The sequence below is a fragment of the Saccopteryx bilineata genome, chromosome 4 (assembly GCF_036850765.1).
Source record: "Saccopteryx bilineata isolate mSacBil1 chromosome 4, mSacBil1_pri_phased_curated, whole genome shotgun sequence".
Lineage (NCBI taxonomy): Eukaryota > Metazoa > Chordata > Mammalia > Chiroptera > Emballonuridae > Saccopteryx > Saccopteryx bilineata.
In genome coordinates, this window is record NC_089493.1 from 198,994,987 (window position 1) to 199,018,224 (window position 23,238).

A 23,238-nucleotide genomic window follows, 5' to 3' on the forward strand; every position below is an offset into this window, starting at 1 on the left:
AAGTGCCTCGCCGCTTGGCAGCCGTGTCCCATCTGTGAAGCTAGCCCTGTGAGATGTGTGAGCCTGGGGGCACTTTCTGAGCAGTGCCCAGCCCCCCTCTGCGGCCCCTGCCGGCGGCAGCACAGCCGGTGGGAGCTCTGTGGGCCGAGTCTGGGCCCAGGAGCTGCACTGGAGCTCGCTTGGGAGTGGGAAGGCCTTGCAGGGGTTTGACAACCACGAGGGTTCACCCCCCCTGGGGGTGAGAGGCCTGAGGCTGGAGGGGCAGCTGGGCTCTTGTCAGTCTCTGTCCTGGGTATTCCCAGCTTCCAGAGGTGAGGTGCCTTGTCGTTGGGCCCCGTGGCCATCAAGCTCACCCCGACCTGTGTGCCCCAGAAGGACCCAGCCACAGGCAGGCCCTGAGAGCAAGCTCAGCCAGTGTAGGAGGAAGGGCCTCCAGCTTGACTGGCAGTCAGCCCCAGGTCTGACTGGGGGAACCCATCTGGGACAGGCACTCAGGAGCCCCGGGCCCCGAGCTGGCCCCTGACTCTGAGCCCAGGGCAGGAGAGGCGGGCACAGGCCTGGCCAGGCTGCGGGTTCTGCGTAGGACGTGCAGCTGCAGGCCCCGCCCTGCACTCAGGCTACTGACTGGGGCCTCGCGTCCTCCTGGTGCTGTGCAGGCTTGCTGAGGGCGGGCGCTGGCCGGGGAGTAAGACCAGGGCACTGCCTGAGGCAGGACCTTCCTGGGGACAGGGGAGGGGCGGGGTCATGAGATGAGGCAGGACCTTCCTGGGGACAGGGAGGGGTGGGGTCATGAGATGAGAGTGCTGCCCCTGCTCTGCTCACGCCTGCTCCTGCTCAGTGGTGTGGGCCTTGTTGTGCCCCAGGAGCATGTGGCACCTGGGCTTCTGTGGGAGGAATGTGGCTTCCTGCACTGTAGGGGTGACCCGCCTCCGCTCCTGGAGCTCAGGCCCAGGGCTTTCTTCCCTGAGCCCCGGTTCACATCTGTAGCTCTCCCTGGGACCTCTCCAGCTTTGCAGGAGGTTTCTGGCTGGCCAGCTGCCTTTCCCTCGCCCAACCCCAGTCTCGCTTGGTGTGTCCTGTGGCTCCTCTGGTCTCGAAGGGTGGGGGATCGGCTTCATTGGTGCTGTAGCTGCCGCCGGTGGACAGTGAAGGCTCTCCAGGCCACCAGCTGGGCCAGCCATGGCTGTGAGGTCTCCGCCTTCCCGAGTGAAGGGGAGTGTGTACTCAGGCGCTAGGATCAGGTGGGCAGGTGCTCCTCCACCCGTGACACATCCTCTGTCCTTACTAGTGTGGTCTTCCTCCTGTGGTCGCTGCGCCCTGGGGCTGTCCGCCCTGGATGGGACGGGCTGCAGGATGACAGGTGTGCTGTGGGCCTTGTCCTGCCTGCAAAGCCCCTGTCGTGGCCCAGGCTCCCTTGACCCCAACACGGGGTCAGGCAAGGACTCTGCAGACACCCCTGGCGGGCGGAGGCACGCAGGAGCCCCGCACACGCGACTGCACGTCGTGTCCGGAGCAGTGACCGGAGTGGACAGAGGCTGAGCTCATCCTCACTCCTGGAGCCCAGCCTGGCCTGGGACGTGGCAATGGAGCGGGAGGCACCCAGGGACCTGGTTTCCTCAGTTCTCCACTACCTGGTCTGAGCCCTGTGTCGAGAGGGCGGTGGACACCTTGTCCTAAGGAACAGGGACTCCCCTTCTGCCCACCCTTTTCCAGGACACACTGTTGGCATCTTGGCAGGAGCTCTGCACAACCAGGCTTCCTGTTCTCTGGCTCGTCCTGCGGGCACCACACAGGCTGGGACAGCTGCTGTGCTGTCCTGCGCGAGTCCCTAAACGGCCCTCTTCCACACAAACACTGGTGCACGCGGCGCAGCAGCCAGAGTGTGGAAGCAACCCCATGCTTAGCGGCGGGTGGCGTACGGCACACACAGTGTGGTCCCCGTGCACCACGGGACCTGGTCCTGCCAGGAGAAGGGGCAGAGCCTGGCACAACCTCACCCAGGATGGACCTTGCAGACTGCTCAGTGAGAGGAGCCGACACACAAGGCCCCGCGTGGCTCCACTCGCAGGAGAGGCCGTGCGTGCGGAGACGGGCAGCGCGGTGGTTGCCAGGCTGGGGGCGTTTCGTGTCAGTTGCTGTAGTACCAGCACCCGTGACCTCTGTCTGTGTTGGCTTTGTCCCTCGGACGTGTTTAACAAAAGCCTTATTTGAAGTATACTCTACGTACCATATTATCCACCTGTTTTAAAAACATAATTCAGGCCCGGGCCGGTTTGGTCAATGGATGGAATGTTGGTCCAGCGTGTGGATGTCCCAGGCTTGATCAGCAGTCAGGACACACAGGAGAAGTGACCATCTGCTTCTCTGTCCCTTCTCTCCCTTTTCTCTGCCTCAGCCAGTGGCTCAGCTGGTGGAGTGTCAGCCCCAGACAGGTCTTGCCGGGTGGATCCGTCGGGGTGCATGTGGGAGTCTGTCTTCACTCTTTTCAAAATAAAAATACAGTTCAGTGTCTTTCAATAAAAATCATGTACACCAGGAGCACAACACACTTTAGGAACATTGCCACCATCTCAGAAGGCTCTGCCTGCCCCTCCGGCCCCTGTCACCACGTGTCACAGGCTTCTGCCCCCTCCCCCCACACACACACATTCCCAGGTCCTGCTGGAGGCCGTTGTGGAGGAAGCTGGCAGCTGGCTGTGGATTGGCGGGCGGGGCAGGGCGGGGCGTGGGCAGGTTAGGGTTAGGGTTAGGGTCCCGCCGGGCCACAAAGCTCTGCGGCAGACTGTGGGATGGGCCTCTGGGTGGCGCTGGCCACGGTGCTGACAGGCCCTGCAGGTCTCCTGCTCCCAGAGAATCAAAAGGGCCCCGGAAACGGGGGCCTGCCGGAGGTCCCACAGTCCCGTGGGCTCCTGGCTGGGCGTCTCATTCTGGCCTCGAGGGACCTGTGGAATTGCAGACTTGGGGGCTCTTTGGATGGACCTGTGGCAGGGAGCTGGCTGGTCCCTCGGGAGTGGGGTCTGTGCACTGCTCAAGGGGTTTTTGGGGTTCGTGGACAGATGTTTTTATGAAGAGAACACTTGAGTGTTGTTATGTGGCTCCTCCCTCCTTCTCTTCTAGCAGCAAGCTAACAGCAGCAGCCCCAGCGCAGCAGACCCGCCAGGTCTTCCTGCGGCGTTGCCAGTGCCCTCTGCTGGGCACCTCCGGGCTGCACCCCTCCCCGTCGAGTACAGTGCTCACAGCCCCACGCGAGCCGCACGCACCAGGCGTCTGCGGGAACCAGACTTGCCCTCTCACTAAGCAGAAGTCGTGTGCACGCCCCTCTGCTCCTGACCTGAGGGTGTGCTGTCCTCACATGGGCAGCATGTGTATGTGCCTGTGTGTCTCTGCATCGTGTGTGTGCATACAGGTGTGCAGGTGTGTGTGCGTGCATTCACACATGCAGAACAGCACCGGGCGGCTGTGCATGTGTTTGTAAAAGCAGAATTCCCTGAGACTTCTGAGAGTCTGTGTGGATTCTGGGCTAAGTGTCCGCAGGGGACAGTTTCCGAACAACTCGCACTTCCTCCTCCCACTACCTCAGGAATACGGGATGGGTGTTCCCTTTGCTCTCCGCAGACAGGCCGGGGAGGTGCGGTGGGGATGAAAGCCTCCTGAAGTCGTTGAATTGTGCTCTGAGGCCCCATCGCCTCCATGGGCAGCTGTGAAGCCTGTGAGCAGCCTGCCTGTGGCACAGACAGGGTCTCCTCCCTCCTGCTCCGCCCCCGGTGCCGTGGGGGGCAGCTCCCTCTGCCTGTGGGTCCTGATTGCCCCGCCATGCTCCTGGGCTCTGAAGAGATTCCGCCCACGACCACTGGGGGGAGCTCCACAAACGCCTGCTCGGGCTGGGAGCAGGGGACCTGGGAGGTGGCTCTCCATCACCTCCTGCTCAGAGCTTCAGGACTCACAGCTCTCACGTCTGCAGCGTTTGGGACGTTCTTATGTTGTAGGCCCACTCAGCTCCTGAGCATGGGGTCCCCCTCATTCAGCAGAGGTGCAGCCCCAGCCCTTCCAGCTGTGGCTCTGAGGGGCATCCTGGCCCTTATCACAGTTCACGGTGAGCACAGGCCATCTCCAGGAACAGAAGTCACCCTAGGTCAGCGAGGACCTTTCTTCCTCGCTGCGGCTCTAGCTTCCCGCAGAGCCAAGGGAATGGTCCCCGCAGTCCAGGCACTGAGCAGCCAGGCTGCCTGGTCAGGGGAGGGCTGACCTGGGGTGCTGACCTAGGGTAGGGTGGGCTCTGGGGCAGGCCCTCAGCTTTGCGCTTCCGTCTCGTCTATGAAAAGAGGTGACAGTACCCACCCCTTGGGGAAGTTGGGGTGTTGCATTTAGGGTTATGAGAAGCTTGGGTGCAGGGCCAGGAACCTAGTGCACACTCCAAGCCCCATGCCCCTTCCTCCCTCCCCTCCCTTCCCCTCCCCTCCCCTCCCCTCCCCTCCCTCCCTCCCTCCCCTCCCCTCCCCTCCCCTCCCCTCCCTCCCTCCCTCCCCTCCCCTCCCCTCCCCTCCCCTCCCCTCCCCAGAGCTCGGTGCTAGCTGGCTGGCTGGTTCCTGCACCTACAGCTACTCTGACTGACGTTCCCTTTGAGGGCCTGGCGTGTTGGTGCCTTGGGAGGGGGGACGATGCCTGGTTTATTCCAGAGCACATACTTTGTCAGTCTGCATTCTTGGCAGGCCTGCTCTGGGACCCTGTCTCTTCCTATGAGCAGCAGAGTTCTTAGGGCCTGGAAGTCACTTAGGATATGTCTTTGTTCCCTCCGGCAGCATGTGGCACCCACCTGCCAGGTGCCCCGTCCCGTGCAGCCTCGGCAGCTCCCAGTACCCCATGGGAGAGAGCATGAGGTGGTCCCCGTAGAGCAGTGGTCCCCAACCTTTTTTGGGCCACAGACCATTTTAATGTCAGAAAATATTTTCACGGACCAGCCTTTAGGGTGGGACGGATAAATGTATCACGTGACCGAGACAAGTGTCAAGAGTGAGTCTTTTTTTTTCATTGTTGATGATTATTTATTTTTAATTAATTTTAATGGGGTGACATTGATAAATCAGGGAAGAGTGAGTCTTAGACGGATGTAACAGGGAACCATGTCATTTAAAAAAATAAAACATCATTCAGACTTAAATATAAATAAAACAAATAATGTAGGTTATTTATTCTTTCTCTGCGGACCGGTACCAAATGGCCCACGGACCGATTCCGGTCTGCGGCCGGGGGTTGGGGACCACTGCCACAGAGAATCACTAAGCTGAGCTCAGGCTCACAGAGCAGGTGCGGGTGTCTGGCTCCCTGCCTCGTGCTTCCCAGAGTCGCCCACGTGCTCGGCAGAGGAGGGAAGGGGCAGAGCAGCGGCCGAGGCAGGTCTGGGCGCTGGGCGTCCTCAGCCCACACTGGGCGCGGGGTGTCCCTGCATCTTCACCGCACAGCCTGTCCTCCAGGGCCTGGCGGGCTGAGGCAGGCAGCGTGGGCCACACAGGTGAAAAGACAAACCGTGAAGGTTCTCTGGGGTAGTAGCCTCACCTTAAGTCGAGTGGCGTCTGGAATGTAGATCTCCCAGGCCTGGGCCTCGCTTCCTGAAAGCAGACTGCACTGAGCGGGGTGGACACAGGGCGCTCAGCCAGGGTCCTGTGGGCACCTGTTCTGTACACCCCTGGTCGGCCAAGCACAGCAAGCTCACAGAGTCCTTTGAGCTGCCCACTCTCTATTATTGTGAAGTGGGTGCTTCAGGTTCTCTTGTCCCTGGACGATTTGCTTCTTTACCCAGCTCTGAAATACTGAGTGCTATGCGCAGAGTGATGCTGGGCTTCACCCAGCTCTGAAATACTGAGTGCTATGCGCAGAGTGATGCTGGGCTCTGGTGAGTCAGGCCCCTTGCAGAGGGGTGGGGGACACTCGGCTCCCACCCACGCTGGCTGGGGGCACCATAGAGCTGCTGGGGTCATGGGGATGCCTCCAGTTCTGTCACACTCAGTGTGTGCAGGCAATAAGCTTTAAGTTGCATCTGGAGAGGCCCTGGCCGGGTAGCTCAGTTAAGAATGTCATCCCAAAACAACAAGGTTGAGGGTTCGATCCCGGACAAGACACATACATTAAGCAACCAATGAATGCACATCTAAGTGGAACAACAAATCTATGTTTCTCTCCCCCCGCCCCAATCAGTCAATTAAAAAAATTTAAATTGTATTCAAAGAGCTATAAGGCTCATGGATGCCATAACCTCTGGCCAACTCTCCAGACACATGTGGGCACTGTGTCCACATTGGAGGCTGTGGCCAAGCTTCTGTGGGTCTGATGCACAGGTTGGAGGAAGGAGGAACTGCAGAAAAGGAACTAAGAAGGGTGAGCTTCTTGTTAGGAGAAATGCCAGCTCTCTCATACATATCACAGAATCCCGGAGATATAAAGTTAAACATTCAGGAAGTGGATAATAAGTATCAAACAATTTAAAGTCTTCAAATGTGTGATTTCCTTCAGCAGTTTCTTCTTTCTTGAGCTATAGAACTTGAGGCAAGCCCGTGGGGCAGGTGTCACAGATTACTGATGAGAAATCCCACATTTCAACGACTTTCCATTCAAGAACTTGACATATAACTTAGCTTCTTAAATAATGAAGCATGGCAAGGCAAATGAGTTTTTGTTAATAAAAATAAGATAGCTAATTTAAAAATTACAACAGTTAAGTGTCAGCAGCAGAATTAATGACCTTGGGACATAAAGTTGAGAACGCTATCCTGACAACTTGCAAACTCACAGCATGGGTCAGTTAAAAAAATAGGATAGAGCCCGGCCAGCAGTGGCACAATTCATAGAGCGTCGACCTGGGATGCTAAGGTTCGAGGTTCAAAACCCTGAAGTCGCCAACTTGAGCCCAAAGGTCGCTGGCTAGAAGCCCAAGATCACTGGCTTGAGCAAGGGGTCACTTGCTCGGCTAGAGCCCCTCCCTGGTCAAGGCATGTATGAGAAGCAATCAGTGAATAACTAAGGAGCTGCAACTATGAGTTGATGCTTCTCATCTCTCTCCCTTCCTGTGTCTCCTTTTCTCTCGCACACACAAAAAAATAATAGGCCCTGGCCAGTTGGCTCAGCTGTAGAGCGTCGGCCTGGCGTGCGGGGGACCCGGGTTCGATTCCCAGCCAGGGCACATAGGAGAAGCGCCCATTTGCTTCTCCACCCCCCCTTCCTCTCTGTCTCTCTCTTCCCCTCCCGCAGCCAAGGCTCCATTGGAGCAAAGATGGCCTGGGCGCTGGGGATGGCTCCTCGGCCTCTGCCCCAGGCACTAGAGTGGCTCTGGTCACGGCAGAGCGACACCCCGGAGGGGCAGAGCATCGCCCCCTGGTGGGCAGAGCTTCGCCCCTGGTGGGCGTGCCGGGTGGATCCTGGTCAGGCGCATGCGGGAGTCTATCTGACTGTCTCTCCCCATTTCCAGCTTCAGAAAAATACACACAAAAAAAATAGGATTTAGTTCACCAAACAGCTCCTCATTCTCCTGATAGCTCAGAATTCCTTCCATTTTTGGCAGTGCAGTGCCGGCCCTGGGAGTCAGGCGTTCTGGGAGCCAGAGAAATGCACACCACTCAGACTCTTCCGGGAGGGGCAGGTGCCAAATGCAAAGTCGGTGCTGGGCGCCCTGGGAGAAGAGGAGGGCCGAGGTTTGCTCCTGCGCCAGGCAGACCTGCAGGGTTGCAGCGTGAGCAGCATAGAGGCTCTCTGTGAGAGGGGGGTGTCTGCAGGGGGGCCCAGTCTGTTGTGGTCTAGTGCCCTACCAGGAAGAGCTGCCCACATCCATGGACCCCTCTGTCATCTGAGGTGGGCACCAGGATAGGGCCAGGGGCCTTCCCAGACCCCCAGGAAGCCACCAAAATAGCCAGTTTGCAGCCAAAGCCTTTGAGAAATTGAAAAGGAAAAACAGTGATTCCTCCTCCCCCTTATCAGTTTGGGGAAGACCAGCTGGGCTAAGGGTCGGGCTGAGGGCAGAGACCGCAGGTTTGTTCGGGATTTCCCCTCACCCGGGCTCCTTGTGCTAGAGCCGGGGAGAAAGACGGCCAAGGGAAGGGGCTTTTATAACCCTGACACCAGCTCTCTGACCAGCCCCGCGCTGCCTGGGGGACCTTGGCCCCAGGTTTCGGTGTCAAGAGAGCTCCTGCAGCTCTGTGCGAGGGCCTCGGGGGCTGCACTCTCACTCAGCCGGCCTCAGGGTGCCCAGCTAGAGCGGGATGTGGAGTCCTTGCTGCCACCCTGGTGTCCTGTGTTTGGGGTGGTGGGGTCAGGCCTGAGGCTTTGGGGACCTAGAAGCAGTGCTGGCACCGTGTAGCCCTGGGTGGCAGACAAGCTGCACCCTTGAGCAGAAGCAGCCCAGTCAGCGAGGAGCTGCAACCAGGGCCTGGTGTCCAGTGCATGTTTGTGGAGCAGGCACACTGCGTGCCATGGAAGAAGGGCAACTCGCCCATGGACACTTCTGTCCTCGAGCCACGGCATCTGGGCTCCCTGGGGGATAGCTTGCTGCTGGATACTGCAGAGTACACTCTGCCTCCTGCACCACTTCCCATCAAGGTTTGCAACCGTGTGGGTTTGCTGCAAACAGAAAAATTCTGTTTATAGGGCCTTTGGGGTTTCAAAACTGGGATCAGAGGCTGGTGGGCATGTACTCAGGCCACAAGGACCTGGGGTGGGGGTTAGAGGACCAGGGAAGAGGCCTCCTCATTCCACGTGCAGCCCTGCTTGTAAGCAGGCCTCCTCAGGTCACCGCGACCTGAGCTGATGGAGACCTGGGGGGTGGGGGTGGTGACCTCGGCTCGTGCTCAGGAGCAGTTACTCCTGCGTCCCTGCATCTGGACCACACGACTCTCCTGGTCGCTCCTGTGGGGAGGCCCTTCCAGCTGTATGTTGGGTTGGTTATAAGTCCTCACAGTGTTTTCTTGCCTTGTTTTTGTGCCCACTGTGGGGTCTGGTTTAGGACAGCTCTACAGTGAACAGCGTTCCCTGTGAGGTGGCAGGGGCGGTGGGCATACTTGGTGGGTAAGGGAGCACCTCAGTGCCACTCAGGCAGACCTTTCCTTGGTGATGCACTCTGTCAGCCTGCGTATGGCACAGGCACATGCCCACGTGGCTGTGGCCTCCTCCTCCGCGGACCCGTCAGTAGCCATGGCCACCCACCCCCATCAACATGTGCTCTTTGTCCTGTTTCCTTCATTTTAATACTTTGTGACTTTTCTTTCAAACATCTCTTTTTATAAACAAACATAAGAAGGGGAATCAAGTATTTTAAACAATACACACGAAGTATAAATACTGGCTTTAACTTCCATCACTTCATTTGGAAAACCCTGTCAGGGGGCTGTGTGAGCAGGAGGAGGGTGTGGACCTGCAGGCTGTCCTGGGAGGTGCACACGCCTCCAGGAGCCCCAGAGGGGCAGCTCTTCACAGGGGCTCCCGTGCTCTTTTCTGCACAAACACAGGAAAGGTCAAGAGCACAGGGCTTGAGTTGCTGCGCATCCTCGCCTTGGTGCGCCTCCGCTGGGGGCGAGGAGAGCAGGCGGCGGCAAAGTGCTGTGCGTGCGGCAGACGCGCCGCCCTGTCCCCCAAGATACGAGACCCAGCAGGGGACGTGCAGGCCCATGCACCCGCAGTGCGCTGTGCGTGGGCGGACGCCTACGCCAGCACCTGCTGGACCCCTGCTGGGTCCGCGTGGCAGCCCCGGCGCCCACAGGGTGTCTTCTTGAGCAGCCGCCGCAGCTTGCTGGGGAAGTTTCTGTTGATGTAGCGGTACAGCAGCGGCGTCACGGAGCTGCTGGAGAAGGCCAGGCACCTTGACAGGTCCTTAGCAAAGAGCAGTATCCCCAGGGGCTGCCCGCCCACGGGCTCCTCCCGCAAGGCCAGGGAGGTGTGCCCCAGCAGGGTCAAGTAGTGCGGTGTCCAGAGCCCAAACTGCGTGCACACGGTGGCCACCAGGAGCCTGTGCACCGAGGGGTCCAGCCTCCCCGAGTCCTGGTCCAGGGGCGTGTCCTCCTTGCGGATCCGTGAGATGAGCAGGAGGGCGTAGAGCACGGCCAGGCCGGGCACCAGGTACCCGATGAACACCATGATGGCATCGGCGGCCTCTGTGTGCTGCATCTTGGCGCACTCGACGATCCTGGCCGCCACGTGGCTGCAGATGTAGAAGAGCAGGGAGGAGAAGCTGGTGAGCAGCGCCCCGCCCCAGACAAAGCCGCACACGTGCCGGCTGTTGTAGACGCTGGACATGTAGGTGCGCGGCAGGGCCCGCTCGATGTAGTAGTCGAGGCTGAGCAGGGCCGTGGAGTACATGGTCACCAGGGAGCAGACGTTGAACAGGACCAGCAGCGTGACGTGTGCCTCGCTGCTGAAGCCCCACAGGGCCCACCCGGAGGCGCTGGGCCCCAGCAGGTACGCAGGCGCCAGGGCGCTGAGCACCAGGCCCGCGACGGCCATGTTCACGAAGTAGACGTCGGGCATGGTCATGCTGCCCTGGTCATGCAGGTTGACCAGGACCAGCAGGGAGTTGTAGCCCAGGCCGACAGGGACGCCGATGACCAGGTAGAGCAGAGAGAAGACGGACAGGACCAGGTGGAAGTGCTGGCAGAGGGGCTGGTCCTCGCCCCGGCCTGTGCTGTTGAGCGAGCTGCAGCTCCACATGGCAGTGGGCTCCGCAGGGCTGGGGGGAGAGCAGAAGGTTAGCTGTGACCCGGAGCCAGAGTCCCGGGCGAGCTCAGGAACAGCCAGAGAACAGGGCCTGTTCAAACAGGAAATTCTGTCCCCAGTTTTCTGTGACAGTGAACCTGCCATCACAGGCTGCTTATCCCAGGTTCTGAGTGCCCGGTGCCAGGAAGGTCACGGGCGACAGTGCTCTTGGTGGCCACGGCCAGTCTCCCTGACCCTGTTTCTGAGGGTGTCTGTGTCCCAGCCAGGGTGGGTATCCCTACCTGCTCACCCTCAGCAGTGGCTGGTGGGATTCAGGGGCTTCTCTCCACCAGGAGAGGGTGCCCTGCTGACCTGGGCCCAGAGCCCTCTGCAAGGTAGGGTCTGTGCCAGGACTCAGATCTGCTGCGTGAATGGCAGCCAGTCTGTCCACCTGCCCCTCCCCAGCTTTCTTACGGAGAGGTGGGGTTACGAAGACCAAGTGCCCATAGGCCACGAGGGGGTCAGTCAGGGCAGACCTGCAGGCCACGTCAGGGACAGGTGGGACTCAGACAAGGTCAGAAGGGCCTCAGGCCCGCCCTCTCACTGCCAGCCCTGCCTCACCAGCCCCTCAGCAGCCACCTGGGGGTGGGGGGGAGCCGTCCTGCCAAGGAGGAGGCATGTGTGAGCATCGACAGCTCTTCTGCCCGCCCTCACACCTGTCCTCATGGCGCCCAGGTAGCACAGAACGCCACGCCCACCAAGCCCCCCGTGGCTGGGCGTGCAGAGCCTGGTGTGCAGGCCCCCAGTGCACTGAGCCTAAGCCGTGCTGGTGAGAAGGGCCGCTTCCGGGGAGAGGCCGGGTGGGGGACCTCCAGTGGGGGGCCTGCAGCGCTGCCCTGGTCTCCACGTGAGAGCCCTTGGTGAACCTGGGGTGCCCGGGCGGGGACGGCAAGCACCGTGGCTGGCAGCAGTGGGCGCATGCCCTGCACGCATGGAGTGCTTGGGTGGCCGGCCTGTCCTGGCGTCTGGGAGGCCTGAGCGTGGACTCGGCCTTCAGTCTGAGACTGACAGGACTATCGCCACAGTTTAGAGGGAACCTTACGTTCAAAGTGCAGTTTGGTCCGAGCACATCTGCTCACAGACCAAGAAGAGGTCCTCTCAGCAAACGTGCGCAGAGCAGACGCCTGCTTCCCAGCCTCCAGCCACAGCGACAGCCAGCCCTGCCAAGTAGGCGCTGGCCCCACCGCGGGAGACAGGGATCAAGGGCTCTACGGCCTGTGGACAGCCTGGTCAGTCATGTCGTGTGCCCCACGGACTGCCCTGCTGTCTGCTACGTCCTGGCCCGTGGGCTGGTGTAACCAAGGAGATGGGGAGGCGGAGCTCTCCCCCACAGCCGGAGAGCGTCCTCTCCCTGCTCCCTGCGCCCAACCAGCCAGCCACCAAGGGGCAGGCGGGAGGGACACTGTGTCTTGGCAATATCTTGTGACCCTCGTGAGGACCCCCCGCAGCCCGAGACAGAGGGTGTCACAGCACAGGGGCTGGCCCAGGGCTCCACCCATGTGTCAGTGATGTCGCTGTCAGGAGTGTCCACTCTGCAGCCGGGAGACAGGTCCTGAAGTCTGGCCAGTGCTCTTCGCCTGTGGGGCCAGATTCCAGGGGAGAGGGTGCGCCAGGCAGGCAGGAAGACCCACGGGCAGTGCTGGTTGTCCACGGAGCTGCGGAAGCCAGGTATGGGGTCCTTCAGAGGCTCCTCCCATGTTTCTCCCCCGGAACATCTTGGGGCGGCTGCAGGTGTTTCAGTGCCATTGCTTCCTCCATCTCGAGGCTCCTGCTGCTGAGCCATGGGCACACAGGTTGTGGGGGTTCGTCCACCAGACTTCACTGGCCTCAAGTCCCCAGGAAATGGCATTCCTGCGGCCACTACAGACATTTTTACCCCAGGCTGTCCTGGTGTTGTCTGGCTCACATGGCCTCCAAAGACCCCTGGAGTCTACCCAGGGTGTTCCCACCCATTCTCGTCCACCTTCCTCCCCATGTAGGGTCAGGTGGGGCTGCGGCCCCTGAAAAGAAGGGGTGCCCCGCTGTCATCGGGACAGATGTCTTGTTGGGGGCACTTACAGGAGGGAGGCACAAGCCCTGCACCTGCTGCCAGGAACCATGGACCTGGTCCATCTCAGGCCTGCCCTGTCAACTTGCCTCTCACTCTGCTTGCTGACCCGGTGCCCGCTGACCCCGGGTGCCTGCTGACCTCGGGCGCAGGGCCTGCTCTCAGCAGTCCTCCCTCCTGACTTCTCAGCTTAGCCACCAGCTCCCAGCACAGCCCTGGCTTCTCTGAGGTCTGCACCCTCACCTTTACTCCGCACCCCTTGTGGCCTCATGCAGGACAGAGGCTTGGGCGCTCCTGGACACCAGTCTCTTCAGCGTAGCCATGCGGGCCTGCCAGTGTGGGCAGTGAGCTGTGCGTGGGGAAGGGCACCATGCTTTCCTAGTAAATCACTCCCAGTTTCTGTCTCCCCTGGCAGGAGCCACGGCCTCCCTAGCTCTGTTTACGGCTGGTCTCAGACCCGGGCTGCGGGCTGTGCCTGTGCAGCCAGTGACTCAGGCTGCTGCTATCCCCGCTGTGGCCCCGGCCCCTGCTCGCCTCGAGTCTACGTGTGGGGCACGTTCAGTTAGCAACTCCTTTCTCCTTGAGGAAATAAACCCAGCAGACATTTGTGGATGGAAACTAAAGACAGACGGACATTGCAGGACTCATGTTGGACGTCAGGGGGTCCCGCGCTTTGCGGGGGTGGGGGGGTGGGGGCGTGCACAGAGAATGTGGTCAAGGGCAGCTCCAAACTCTTAAGGGTGTAAGGGTCACTCAAGTGACAGGAGCCAGCGGAACGATCTCCCCCTGCAGGCCGCGGGGCTCCCCAGCTGATGGCCGGCAGGCAGAGCCGCCGGGAGCTCCGGTGCTGGGCCCACCCTGGCTCTGTTCTCGGGAAAACATCACGTGGAACAAAATCTGTTAAGCGTTTCCTTGAGGCACTCACGTGCCTCCTGGCCCGTCCTGCGCGCGGGGGCGTCGGGTCAGAAATGCTGCTTGCTGGCAGCGCCGAACCAGGGCTCACAGACCTGTGTGTGTGTGCGCGCGTGCGTGCGGCTTCCTGACATGTCCGCTAGGGGGATGACTGGTTTCTGGTGCCGGTCGCAGGCCCACAGCGAGTGTTCATTCCCGTCCAGTCTGGAAAGGACGCACTTTGCCATGTGCCCGGCATCCTTCCTGGGGGACAGACCTCGACTCTCCAGGGATTCTTAGAGATCGGGGAGCAAGAGACAGCCGTCGGAGCTGCCTTGTGCTACAAGCACAGGTGTGTGTTTGTGGAATGGGGACCACTCACCCCCACCTCTGTGAAGTTGAGGGGTGAGGGGGGCAGGCAGGAAGTGAGAGGCAGGGCTGCTAGAATAAGCACCGCCTCTCCGTGCCCGTTCCTGGTCCCCTGCAGCCACCCTCCTCCCACATCCCGGAAAGGGAGCAGTGTGGGAAGAGGGAGGGCCTGACGACCGTGCTGTGGCTCCTGCCCTCCTCCTGCCCTCCCCCCACCCCACCCCACCCAGGCACAGGCCTCAGGCACAGGCTTCCAGTTCCCGAGCGGCACCTTCCTGAGAAAGGGGAACTTGGAACTCAGCTGGGCAGACCTAGGGTTCCAGGAAGCCCCCCCCCCCCCCCTGCTTTTCTGTGCCCAGAGACACAGAACAGAGGAGGCAGCTACCCCAGCCCAGGGCTTTTCCTCCCGTGTGTTCTGTAAGTGTCCCTGCCACCTGCTATGTCCTCCGCTGAAGGAAGCCAGGTCAGCAAGGGCCCCCATGGTCCTCTCCTCTGGCCTGGCCTGAGGAACAGGATGGTGTCCCGTCCTCACACACACCCCTGCCCACCTGCCTCCACCTGCCAGGCCCTCGGTGCTGCTGTGGCCTGGCAGCTGCTCCTCCCTCCCCACCCTCTTCCTCTCCTGCTGCCTCTGCAGCCACCTCCACACTCACCGGTTCTCATCACTGCCTCGCCTGCTCGAGACACTCCCCCACGATTCTTTAGGACTAGCGCCCACGTGAAATGTCCTCAGGTCCCATACCATGGTCCCAGCGACAGCCCAGTCCACGCCCCTTCCTCAGATGAGGCACCGGGAGTGGCCAGCCTGCTTGCTCTCTGTCCTGCCTCTCCCCAGGACGGCACCCCAGGGCCCCATGCTCCCCCCAGCTGTCTCACCTCGGCTGGATCCCGGCTCTGTTTCTGGACCTCTCCCTTCTGCCTGGTCAGGTTCCCCTTCTGACCTCACTGCACTGGAGCCTAGGGACACAGGAAGTGGCTGTGTGCTGGCTTGGGGTGCACGTGCCCCTCTCACTGCCCTCCGTCTGAGACCTTCATGGGGACACAGGAAGTGGCTGTGTGCTGGCTTGGGGTGCTCGTGCCCCTCTCACTGCCCTCCGTCTGAGACCTTCATGGGGACACAGGAAGTGGCTGTGTGCTGGCTTGGGGTGCTCGTGCCCCTCTCACTCCCCTCCGTCTCAGACTGTCATGGGGACAGGAGAGCAGCTCTACTGTGAGAGCGTTGCACCCCAGCTGGCCCCAGTGAGCTCCCCAATCAGGCGGGGGGCTCCTCTTTGTGATGTGACGGGGAAGTGCTCAGACCTCCTGCCACGTGCTGCCTGGGGGCCAGGGCTGTGGGCACCTTGGAAAGGAACAGAGCTGTGGCACTTCCGCTGGGGGCTGGGGGTGCCTCACGGACCCCAGCAGCCCTACGTTAGGGGAAAGCTAGGTGGAGGCTCGCGAGGCCAGAGTTCCACAGTCAGAAAAACTCGAGTCCCATTTGTGTCACCTGATGCCGAGGCACTGCTGTCCCGGCCTCTGATGGCTTGCTGTGACCTTGGGTCAGCCTGTCTGAGGGGCATGATAACAGCAGCCCCTCTGACAGAGCGGGCTCAGACCGAGGCCAGTGCATGCACAGGCAGCTGCTTGTCTCTGAGCACCACTACAGGTCATAGGGAATGGAGCCCTTCTGGGGTCCTGTGTCCTATCCCAGTGTCTAAGCACCCAGCTGTTTCCAGAATGGAGCCCTTCTGGGGCCCTGTGCGGTCAGCTGGAGGGCCATGGCCTTGACAGATGCTCCTGAGCATGGAGGGAAAGTGGTGTTCTTCCAACACCCCCCTGGGTGCCAACCAGTCCTTCCCAAAAAGGTCTGCCGCAGACCAGCAATTTCCAGCCCCAGGCCTGCACTCGCCCCTGGGCTGGCCGGGCTCTCTGGACAGGCTCTCTGGACAGGTTCTCAGGGCTCCAGGTCTGGGTGTGCGGAGTTGGAAGGGTCTGCCTCCAGAGCAGCCCAGCGCTGGCCTGCACCCTCTGCCAGTGCCCAGGCTGGCTAGGGATTTGTGGCGGTGCTGCCCAGGTCACACGGTTCCCTGCTGGGCCCTGGGCCCTGAGCCCTGGGCAGGGGCAGGGGCTGCTGTGCCTGTGGCTTCTCCCTTGTGGGCACACGCAGGACCCTCGACCACGCGGCCTCTTTAGGAACCTCCTCCTGTCACACAGCCTGGAGGTCCGAGAGCAGCACACACCTGCGTGCCCGGACCCTGTACAGGCCCGCGCTGTGGCAGCAGGGGGACTGACGAGTCCGTGTGCGGGGCAGAAGGCCCTGCAGGACGTGAGTGTAGACTGGAAGCCTGTTGTGCCACAGGAAAGGTGAGCTGGCAGCCCAGGTCCCGAAAGACTGTGGGGCCAGTGTCCCGAGCAGCACGGGACACAGACGACAGCAGCCCTCCCTGAAACTGGGAGTGAGTGCCAGGTCGGCCATGGCCAGCAGGCCTGGGTGACAGTGGGACAGACAGGGCCAGGTGCACAGTGGCCAGCAGGGCCCAGGACCCACTGCACAAGGGGGTGTGAGTTGACACACCAGCACCAGTAAGCATCCTCACTGCGAGAAGGCAGCTCTGACTCTGAGACACTTGACCCTGGGCCTACCTGCTCCTGCCCATGTGCAGGGAGCCAAGGTGACCGAGGCTGCTCTGTGAGGGCCACAGAGGCCGTCAGTGCCAGTGTGAACTGTCCCACTCCATGCTCTCAGCCTCCCAGTGTCTCCACATGGTGGAGCGTTTGGACTCTGTGGCCAGATGCTGGGACGGGCATCCAGACTCACACTTTGATGACGCTAGTTACTTCCTGCCTCAGTTTCCAGGTTTAGAAAAATCCTCACGAGATGGCCTGTGGGAGGGTTTACAGACACACGCAGAGCACGGAGGACGGCCTGGCTGTCCTGGTGTGGGGAGGGTTAGTGCAGATGCTCACCCTCCTTCCACTCAGGGAGCTGCTGTTAACTGACACCCGGAAAGGGAACCAGGGCAGGAAGGCTGTGAGCACCGTCAGAGCCATGTGTCAAGTTCTCCTGGGAGAGGACCCCCCCACGAGAAGGGACGCGCTGGCACCCCTCCACGCGCACTGACTGCAGAGGCTGTGGCTCAGATCTGTGGGTGCGTCAGCACCTGTGGGTGCTCAGGTCATCACACAACAGCGACCTCCCGAGCGTGCCCTCGTCCAGAGGTCCTGGCCCAGTTCACAGTGGTCACAGGAATGGGACCGGGAGGGGCCGGGCTCAGGGCTGTCATTGGCTCCGTCATCCAGACTCTCAGCCTGTTTTCTCCAGCCCTGGCAGGGCCACACGCCCTCCGGCTGAGGCCGCAGCTCAGGAGCTCTGGGCTTTCTTCCTGTGCCTTTCTGAACCAGCCGTTGCATATCCTTAAGCAGATAAAATGAACCTTGCTAAAATCCAGGACTAATGTAAATCGAGATCCCTATGGAAACAGTGCAGGCGTGGTCAGAGCAGCCGGCTGAGGGGATAGGGGAGCTGGGCCTGCCCCTAGGGACTTTGTGTATGTGTGTGTGTGTGTGTGCAGGAGTGTGCAAGGCCAGAAGTGAGCAACCAGCAAAGACGGCCATCCTGCTCCCACGGAGCTGCACGAGCGTCACCATCCTCACCTTTCACCCCCTTGCCTCTGTGAGTCAGAGGTTCTGTCCTGTGTCCAGGGCCCGTCAGGGCTGGGCCTCCACGGCCTCCCCGGCTGTCTGCACGCCCTTCCTCACTTCCCCTCCGTCACTCGGCCAACACAAACTCCCCCTCGAAGTTCTGCTCAGGCAGCGTCAGCACCCGGCCAGCGGGCTGGGAGGGAAGGGAGGGCTTTCTTGTTCGTGACCTGCAGCCTCCTGGCGGGCTCTGTCCAGAAGGACATGCTTTGGGTGACACACAGGCTCTCCCCACGTGAGCCACAGGATATGCCGAGTGCAAGGCAGAGGCCAGGAGACCCTCTGTGGTCCTGACAGCAATGTGCCCCTTGACACTTCAGAGACCTGGGAGTGGGCACAAGAGGCCAGGCCAGGCTGTGCCTCCTGAGGGGGCCGACGGCTCTGTCCGGCTGCTGGTCCTGTTGACCTGCTGTGCACCCTGAGACTCCACCTCACATGTTCTGGAACAACCAAAATGCTTTGAAAATGACTCCTGAATGTTTATTTCCTTTGTACTAATGGGCAGGGAGGCGTTAGCTACAATTAGCACCCAGCTGGTAGGAGCCAGACGCTCCGGAAGGCTGGTGTTTTCATAGGTCTCTCGCTGGAGCCTACGCACACTGATCCCTATCACAAACGAGGTGCCTTCTCGGCGTGATAAGAAACGGTTCATTATATAGATGGCTGTTTTGATTTTGTAGCCCTTTTGCTTTTCACGGTTCCAGAGCCAGCAGTCAGCAAGAAGACAGGTTGGGCCAAAGAGCAGTGAGAATGAACCAGGCAGCCTGGCTCAGACGCACAAACAGAGGGCTGCGTCTCTCTTCACAGAGGACGGGCCTGTGTGCTGGCTCGGAGGGGGCCGCGGGGACTGAGGCCAGGCAGCTGGGTCCTGGCCAGTGGGTCAGCGGGGTGCCTGTGCGGGCCACGGACTTCCTCTCCTTGGAGAAGATGGGACACACACTCTTGTTTATGGAGCACTGGTTACTTGGGCTTTCTTGTCACCTGAGTACCTTGGTTTGAGGCTAAGGCGCCCCCCAGGTACACCAGGCCAAGGGGAACGGGAACAAAAAGAGGCTCAGACACTCAAGGGCCAGCCCAAGAACAGCTTGTCTTCATTTCTCTCTGGGCTCCCTGTCCACCCTGGCTTTTCACCAGGTGTGCTCTTACCTGGCTGAGTGCTCAGCCAGTGTCACCACCTGTGGTTCTTTCCAAGGGCGGAGCCAGCCAGCTATTTTTACTTGAACTGTCGCTTCCTCAGTTTATGGAGCTTAATCAAACCCCGGAAGCTCCTAGGCATGCTCTGCTGATGTGTGGGAGGAGGGGGACCCAGGGTGGACCTTCTGGGGACACAGAGGACATCCGGCCCATGCCACCCTGCCCTCAGCCACTCGGGGCATTCTGTTTGCACTTGGATTCCCAGTGTCGTCGCATTCCAGGGACTCAGATTAGAGAGAAGATCGCTTTTACCCTCTAGACGGCATCCTCTCTGCTCTCGGATGCCTGGGCCTGTGAGACCCCGTGAATGAATGCAGCCCGAGGCTGCCCAGTCACGCAGCAGCTTCAGCCTTAGGAGCTTAGGAGCCGGCAGTCAGCAAGAAGACAGGTTGGACCAAAGGAGCATGACTTTGTCACGTGCACTCACACAGTAGCCTGAGTCTCCGGGCGGAATGTCCCCACCCCAAAGACATGGCCGGCGGCAGTTCCTCTGTCAGGATTCCAGGGCTGTGCGGTGGATGCAGCTTCCCCCAGAAAGCAGCAGGTCCCTCTTCCTGCCCATGAGCGTTCTTTGTAAGTTTGTCCCCTTTTCACTGTATGATAGGTACAACCAATGAGGACACTGTGACTCAAAATCTCATGTGCACCCGCAGGAGGTGGATGATCCTTGCCTTTCTCTCGTGGTCAGCCTAGCAAGGGCTTTTGAGTTACAGGGACAGCAGGTCACTGTTAATGTCTACATCCTCCCCAAAGCTGTGCACCTCTGTCCTCGGGGAATTTCTGCCACACTGGAGGCAGGACAACACGTGTGTGGACACAAGCAAGCGCCCCTCGGCAGCATGTGGCGCTGAGCGATGGGCCTCGCTGCTGTGGTGTCCTGTCTGTGCTGGTGGCACTCACAGACTAGAACCACGGTTGTTAAAAGCCAGTATCTTATCTTCAGAGGCCTCACCACTTGGGAAGATACCTGAGATTCTGGTTTGGAGTGCAGCCCGTGGAGAGTGTATTATTAGTAATAATGCCTCTCTTCACTCTCTGCGGTGCCCCAGCAGGGACCTGGTGAGGACAACAGCGGACCTGCTCACCGTCATGCGTGAGCAGCCTGGGAAACATGGTCAGAGCTATTTTATTCATAGTCCGTGTGTGCAGAGGCTGTAAAACAAGCTTCTTGCCACCTGTGGGTCAATCTAGCATCCCCCAGATGCAGGAGAGGGGTGGGGGTGGGGGAGGCATCAGGCTGCTCAGTTAAGATAGGGAGCTGGTTATTTACAGGTGGATCGGCGCCCATCAACAGACAAATGGATAAAAATGGCTTATGCATACGATGGAATATTACTTGGCCATAAAAAGAGTGAAAGCTCACCATTTGTGACCCCATGGATGAACCTAGAGAGTATTGTGCTAGATGACAAGTCATTCAGATGAAAGACAAATACGTATGGTCTCACTTATATGTGGAATCTGAAGAACAAAACTGACACGGGGGTCCAGTGGGAAGGGGGAGCTGAGAGGGATGGGTGCTGTCAGGCCGTGCACCTGTGTGCCCTACAGATGAGTTAGATCCACACCGGATGGGGACCGAGCGCGGGTATGACAGTAGGGCCAGGCTGGGTCTCTGACCCCAGGGAGCCTGAGCAGCGGGCATGGCCGTCCTCTGACATCTGCAGAGCCTGTCCATGCCCAGAGAGTTAATACTTGTATCAAGTAGCAGAGACAGTTAACAACAGGCTTGATTCTCCTTTGGGCCCTAGTTCCAGAACTTACTAAACTGTTGTAATCATGAAGGGGACAAGCTATTATAACCACGGTGACCCGGAGGGCCCGGCCAGTCCACGAAGCATGTGAGAACCAGCTGCCGCTGGCCTCTGGCTCGGGCAGAGCGCTCATCTGCCCCTCCGCAGGTTAACGACCGCGGGGCGGCTGCCCGGCGCTGGCTGTCCTCCCGGCTCCGCGCGCAGCCGTCCGGAGGGGATAGCGCCCCCACCCTGAAGGGACAGCGCAGGGCGGGGCCGCGGGACCCGGCAGTTGAGCGAAGCACCCGGACGGGGCCACCGCAACCCGGGATTCGACCCCCGCGCGGGCCAGGACCCCCAGAGTGCCGGGCCGATCCCGACCCCACGCCCGGCCCCCACTCACCGGCTCGTTGGGCCGCGCAGTCGCCGCGGGTGGGCAGCTCGGGGCTCCGAGGAGGCGGCGGAGCTCACGGCGCGCACGCCGCGCGGGGCCTGTGTACACACGTGACCGCCGCCGGCCCCGCCCCCGCCCGCCCAGCGCGGCGCCGCCGGTCCCGCCCCGCGTGGCCCCGCCCCCTCGCGCGCGGGCCGCGGGGGGTGGCCGGGCGGGGAGGCCGGCGGGTCCGTGACGCGGGGTCAGCCGTGTGCAGGACGCAGGCCCAGTGGCGCTCCGTGCGCGGCGCCGGGGCCGTTGTGCTGAGTCAGGCGCGCTCTATCTGCAGGGGACAGACCTCCGCGCGCGGAAGGTTGTAATCTACTGCGTCCGGGCGCACCTGCTCCTCTTCCCCTGAGTGTGCGGCTCCCAGATGCCCGTCGCTCCCTGGAGTCAGGAATTTCTTTGTAAACTGAACTGGCCGCAGGAGACCGCTTAAAGAGACAGTACATCGTTTGCGGCCTGGTTAACGTAGCTGTTGCTGTAATTAAATGTTGGGAAAGTTTAAAGAACAAGATCAGTCACTCTGCTATAATTCTTGCGGCGTAGTAGGGCACATGGCAGCACGTTCATGCTCAGGATCTAAGAACCTTTTTCGAAAATCCAGGTACACAGGTTGTGGAATTTAATGCAGACTTACTCTGTTGCCAGGAGTTCAATAGAATAGGAATAATAATAGCCAAGACAGACCGGGACAGAATGGCTTCCTAACTCGGGTTGGAGAGAGAATAAGGGCTCGGAGCGAGGGAGGGGGCACACTCTGGTTGAAAGGCAGGGTGGAGTCTTACTCTTTCTGCAGGCCATTTGTAGACCCCTTAGGCCCCACCACCCCCATACCCCCATGCCCTGTTGTTAATACCTTAAAATATCTTAACTTGCTCCTTAGCCCAACACCAGTGTTGGGGGGGGGGCAGACATTTACCCCAAGGCTAAGATTAGTGATTGCGAGCACTGATGTCTTGCAGATAGGGAGGACTTCTTTCCTAGTCTCTCAGAACAACCTTTCAAGGCATATACGCCCATAATTTCTCAAATCTGCGACCTCACTCACATAACATACACCATTATTTTATGGACCTCTACAAAGAAAACAATTTGCCAGTTAAGTTCTGACACTATCAGTTATTAGCAGCACCCTGACTTGAGAGCTGTTAAGATGAGAGATGAATGAAATGTGTTAGCATCAATGAGACGCAGTGTTTCATTTTTAATTATTTTGCATCAGAAACTTTAAGCAACTTGCCCAAGGTCACAGAGTGGATAGCGGAGCAGGACATGAATCCAGATGGTCTTTGTCTTTCTAGATCAGAGTTGGGGACTTTGGCTTCTCCTAGCACAATGCCTGAACAATAGGGTTGTCTCCTTTGTATGAACTGGTTTCAGACCCTAGAATTCCTGGTTAAAGTCCCTGGAATATCAGGCTGGCCAAGCCCTGCCCCACAGGGTGTCCTGTGGGAGGCACCTGACTTTTGGCTACATCAAGCCACTTAGATCTCAGGGCGCCCAGACCACCTTATCTGCAAAGAAAGATTTCCTCTGTGAGCAGGCAAACAAAGTCAGGGAGGTTGGCAAGGTCGGTCTGTCTGCGTGTGTCCGGAGATCTTCAAAGTCGGCCCACCCTCCCTCAGGCTGAGCTGGGATCGGCATCTCACAGTCAGGAGTGCACGTGGCTCCTGAGTGCTGCAGCTGTGTACCTTGCTGCTTGCTGTCCCCCACCTGCTCAGGCCAACTCCTGAGTGAAACCCCAGTGACTTCAGGGACAGCCGCACCGCCCTGGGCACACATGGACCGGGCTGTAGGAGACATGTGAAGCTGAACCTGCCTCTGGGGTGTGCGACGGCATCGTGGTCCAGTGCTGAATTTTGGAAACCACGTGAAGCTGGCATCCCCTGCCTTGCTGGTAACCCAGGAGATGGGTGCCCTCATTGGGCACCATGCTCTGCTGTGAGAAGGGAGACTCCAGCAGGGCTCTGCTGAGGTGGCAGAGGTGCTGCTCCATGGGTTGTGGAAGCGTCACAGTTGCCATGCTGACCACAGTCCTGAGACTCGTCACCCTTCCTGTTTGTTCTGGATGACAGTTGACATGATTGGCTGCATTCCACACGGGGGGATGGGAGGGTGGCTGGACTGCTGGTCAGAAACTTGAGAGTAGCCTGCTAGCCAGA

At 59.9% G+C, this 23,238-nt stretch overlaps 2 protein-coding genes across 9 annotated transcripts in view; one reads left to right on the top strand and one right to left on the bottom strand.

Annotated features, from left to right (window-relative positions):
• Positions 1-23,238, top strand: part of C4H7orf50 (chromosome 4 C7orf50 homolog) — a 97,069-nt gene that overhangs the window by 48,481 nt on the left and 25,350 nt on the right. The gene's annotated exons all lie outside the window — the stretch shown is intronic.
• GPR146 (G protein-coupled receptor 146) lies at positions 7,374-21,695 on the bottom strand. 7 transcript variants are annotated; one of them, XM_066273549.1, is made up of 4 exons: positions 21,044-21,341; positions 14,912-14,992; positions 12,360-12,499; positions 7,374-10,702 (listed from the first exon to the last, which is right to left on the bottom strand). In XM_066273549.1, exon 4 carries the CDS (start codon positions 10,681-10,683, stop codon positions 9,682-9,684), a length of 1,002 nt encoding a protein of 333 aa, XP_066129646.1. In that variant the 5' UTR covers positions 10,684-10,702; positions 12,360-12,499; positions 14,912-14,992; positions 21,044-21,341; the 3' UTR covers positions 7,374-9,681. The 7 variants fall into 7 exon arrangements, with proteins under 7 accessions (XP_066129646.1, XP_066129645.1, XP_066129648.1 ...); XM_066273548.1 differs by lacking the exon at positions 12,360-12,499; XM_066273551.1 differs by lacking the exons at positions 12,360-12,499; positions 14,912-14,992; positions 21,044-21,341 and adding an exon at positions 21,372-21,695.

Coding starts and splice junctions, on each gene's coding strand:
- GPR146 (XM_066273545.1), bottom strand. CDS start 12,598: ATGTCTGTAGTGGCCGCAGGAATGCCATTTCCTGGGGACTTGAGGCCA. Junction 10,703..12,359: donor GTGGACAACCAGCACTGCCC/GTGGGTCTTCCT, acceptor CTCTCCCCCCAG/CCCTGCGGAGCCCACTGCCA.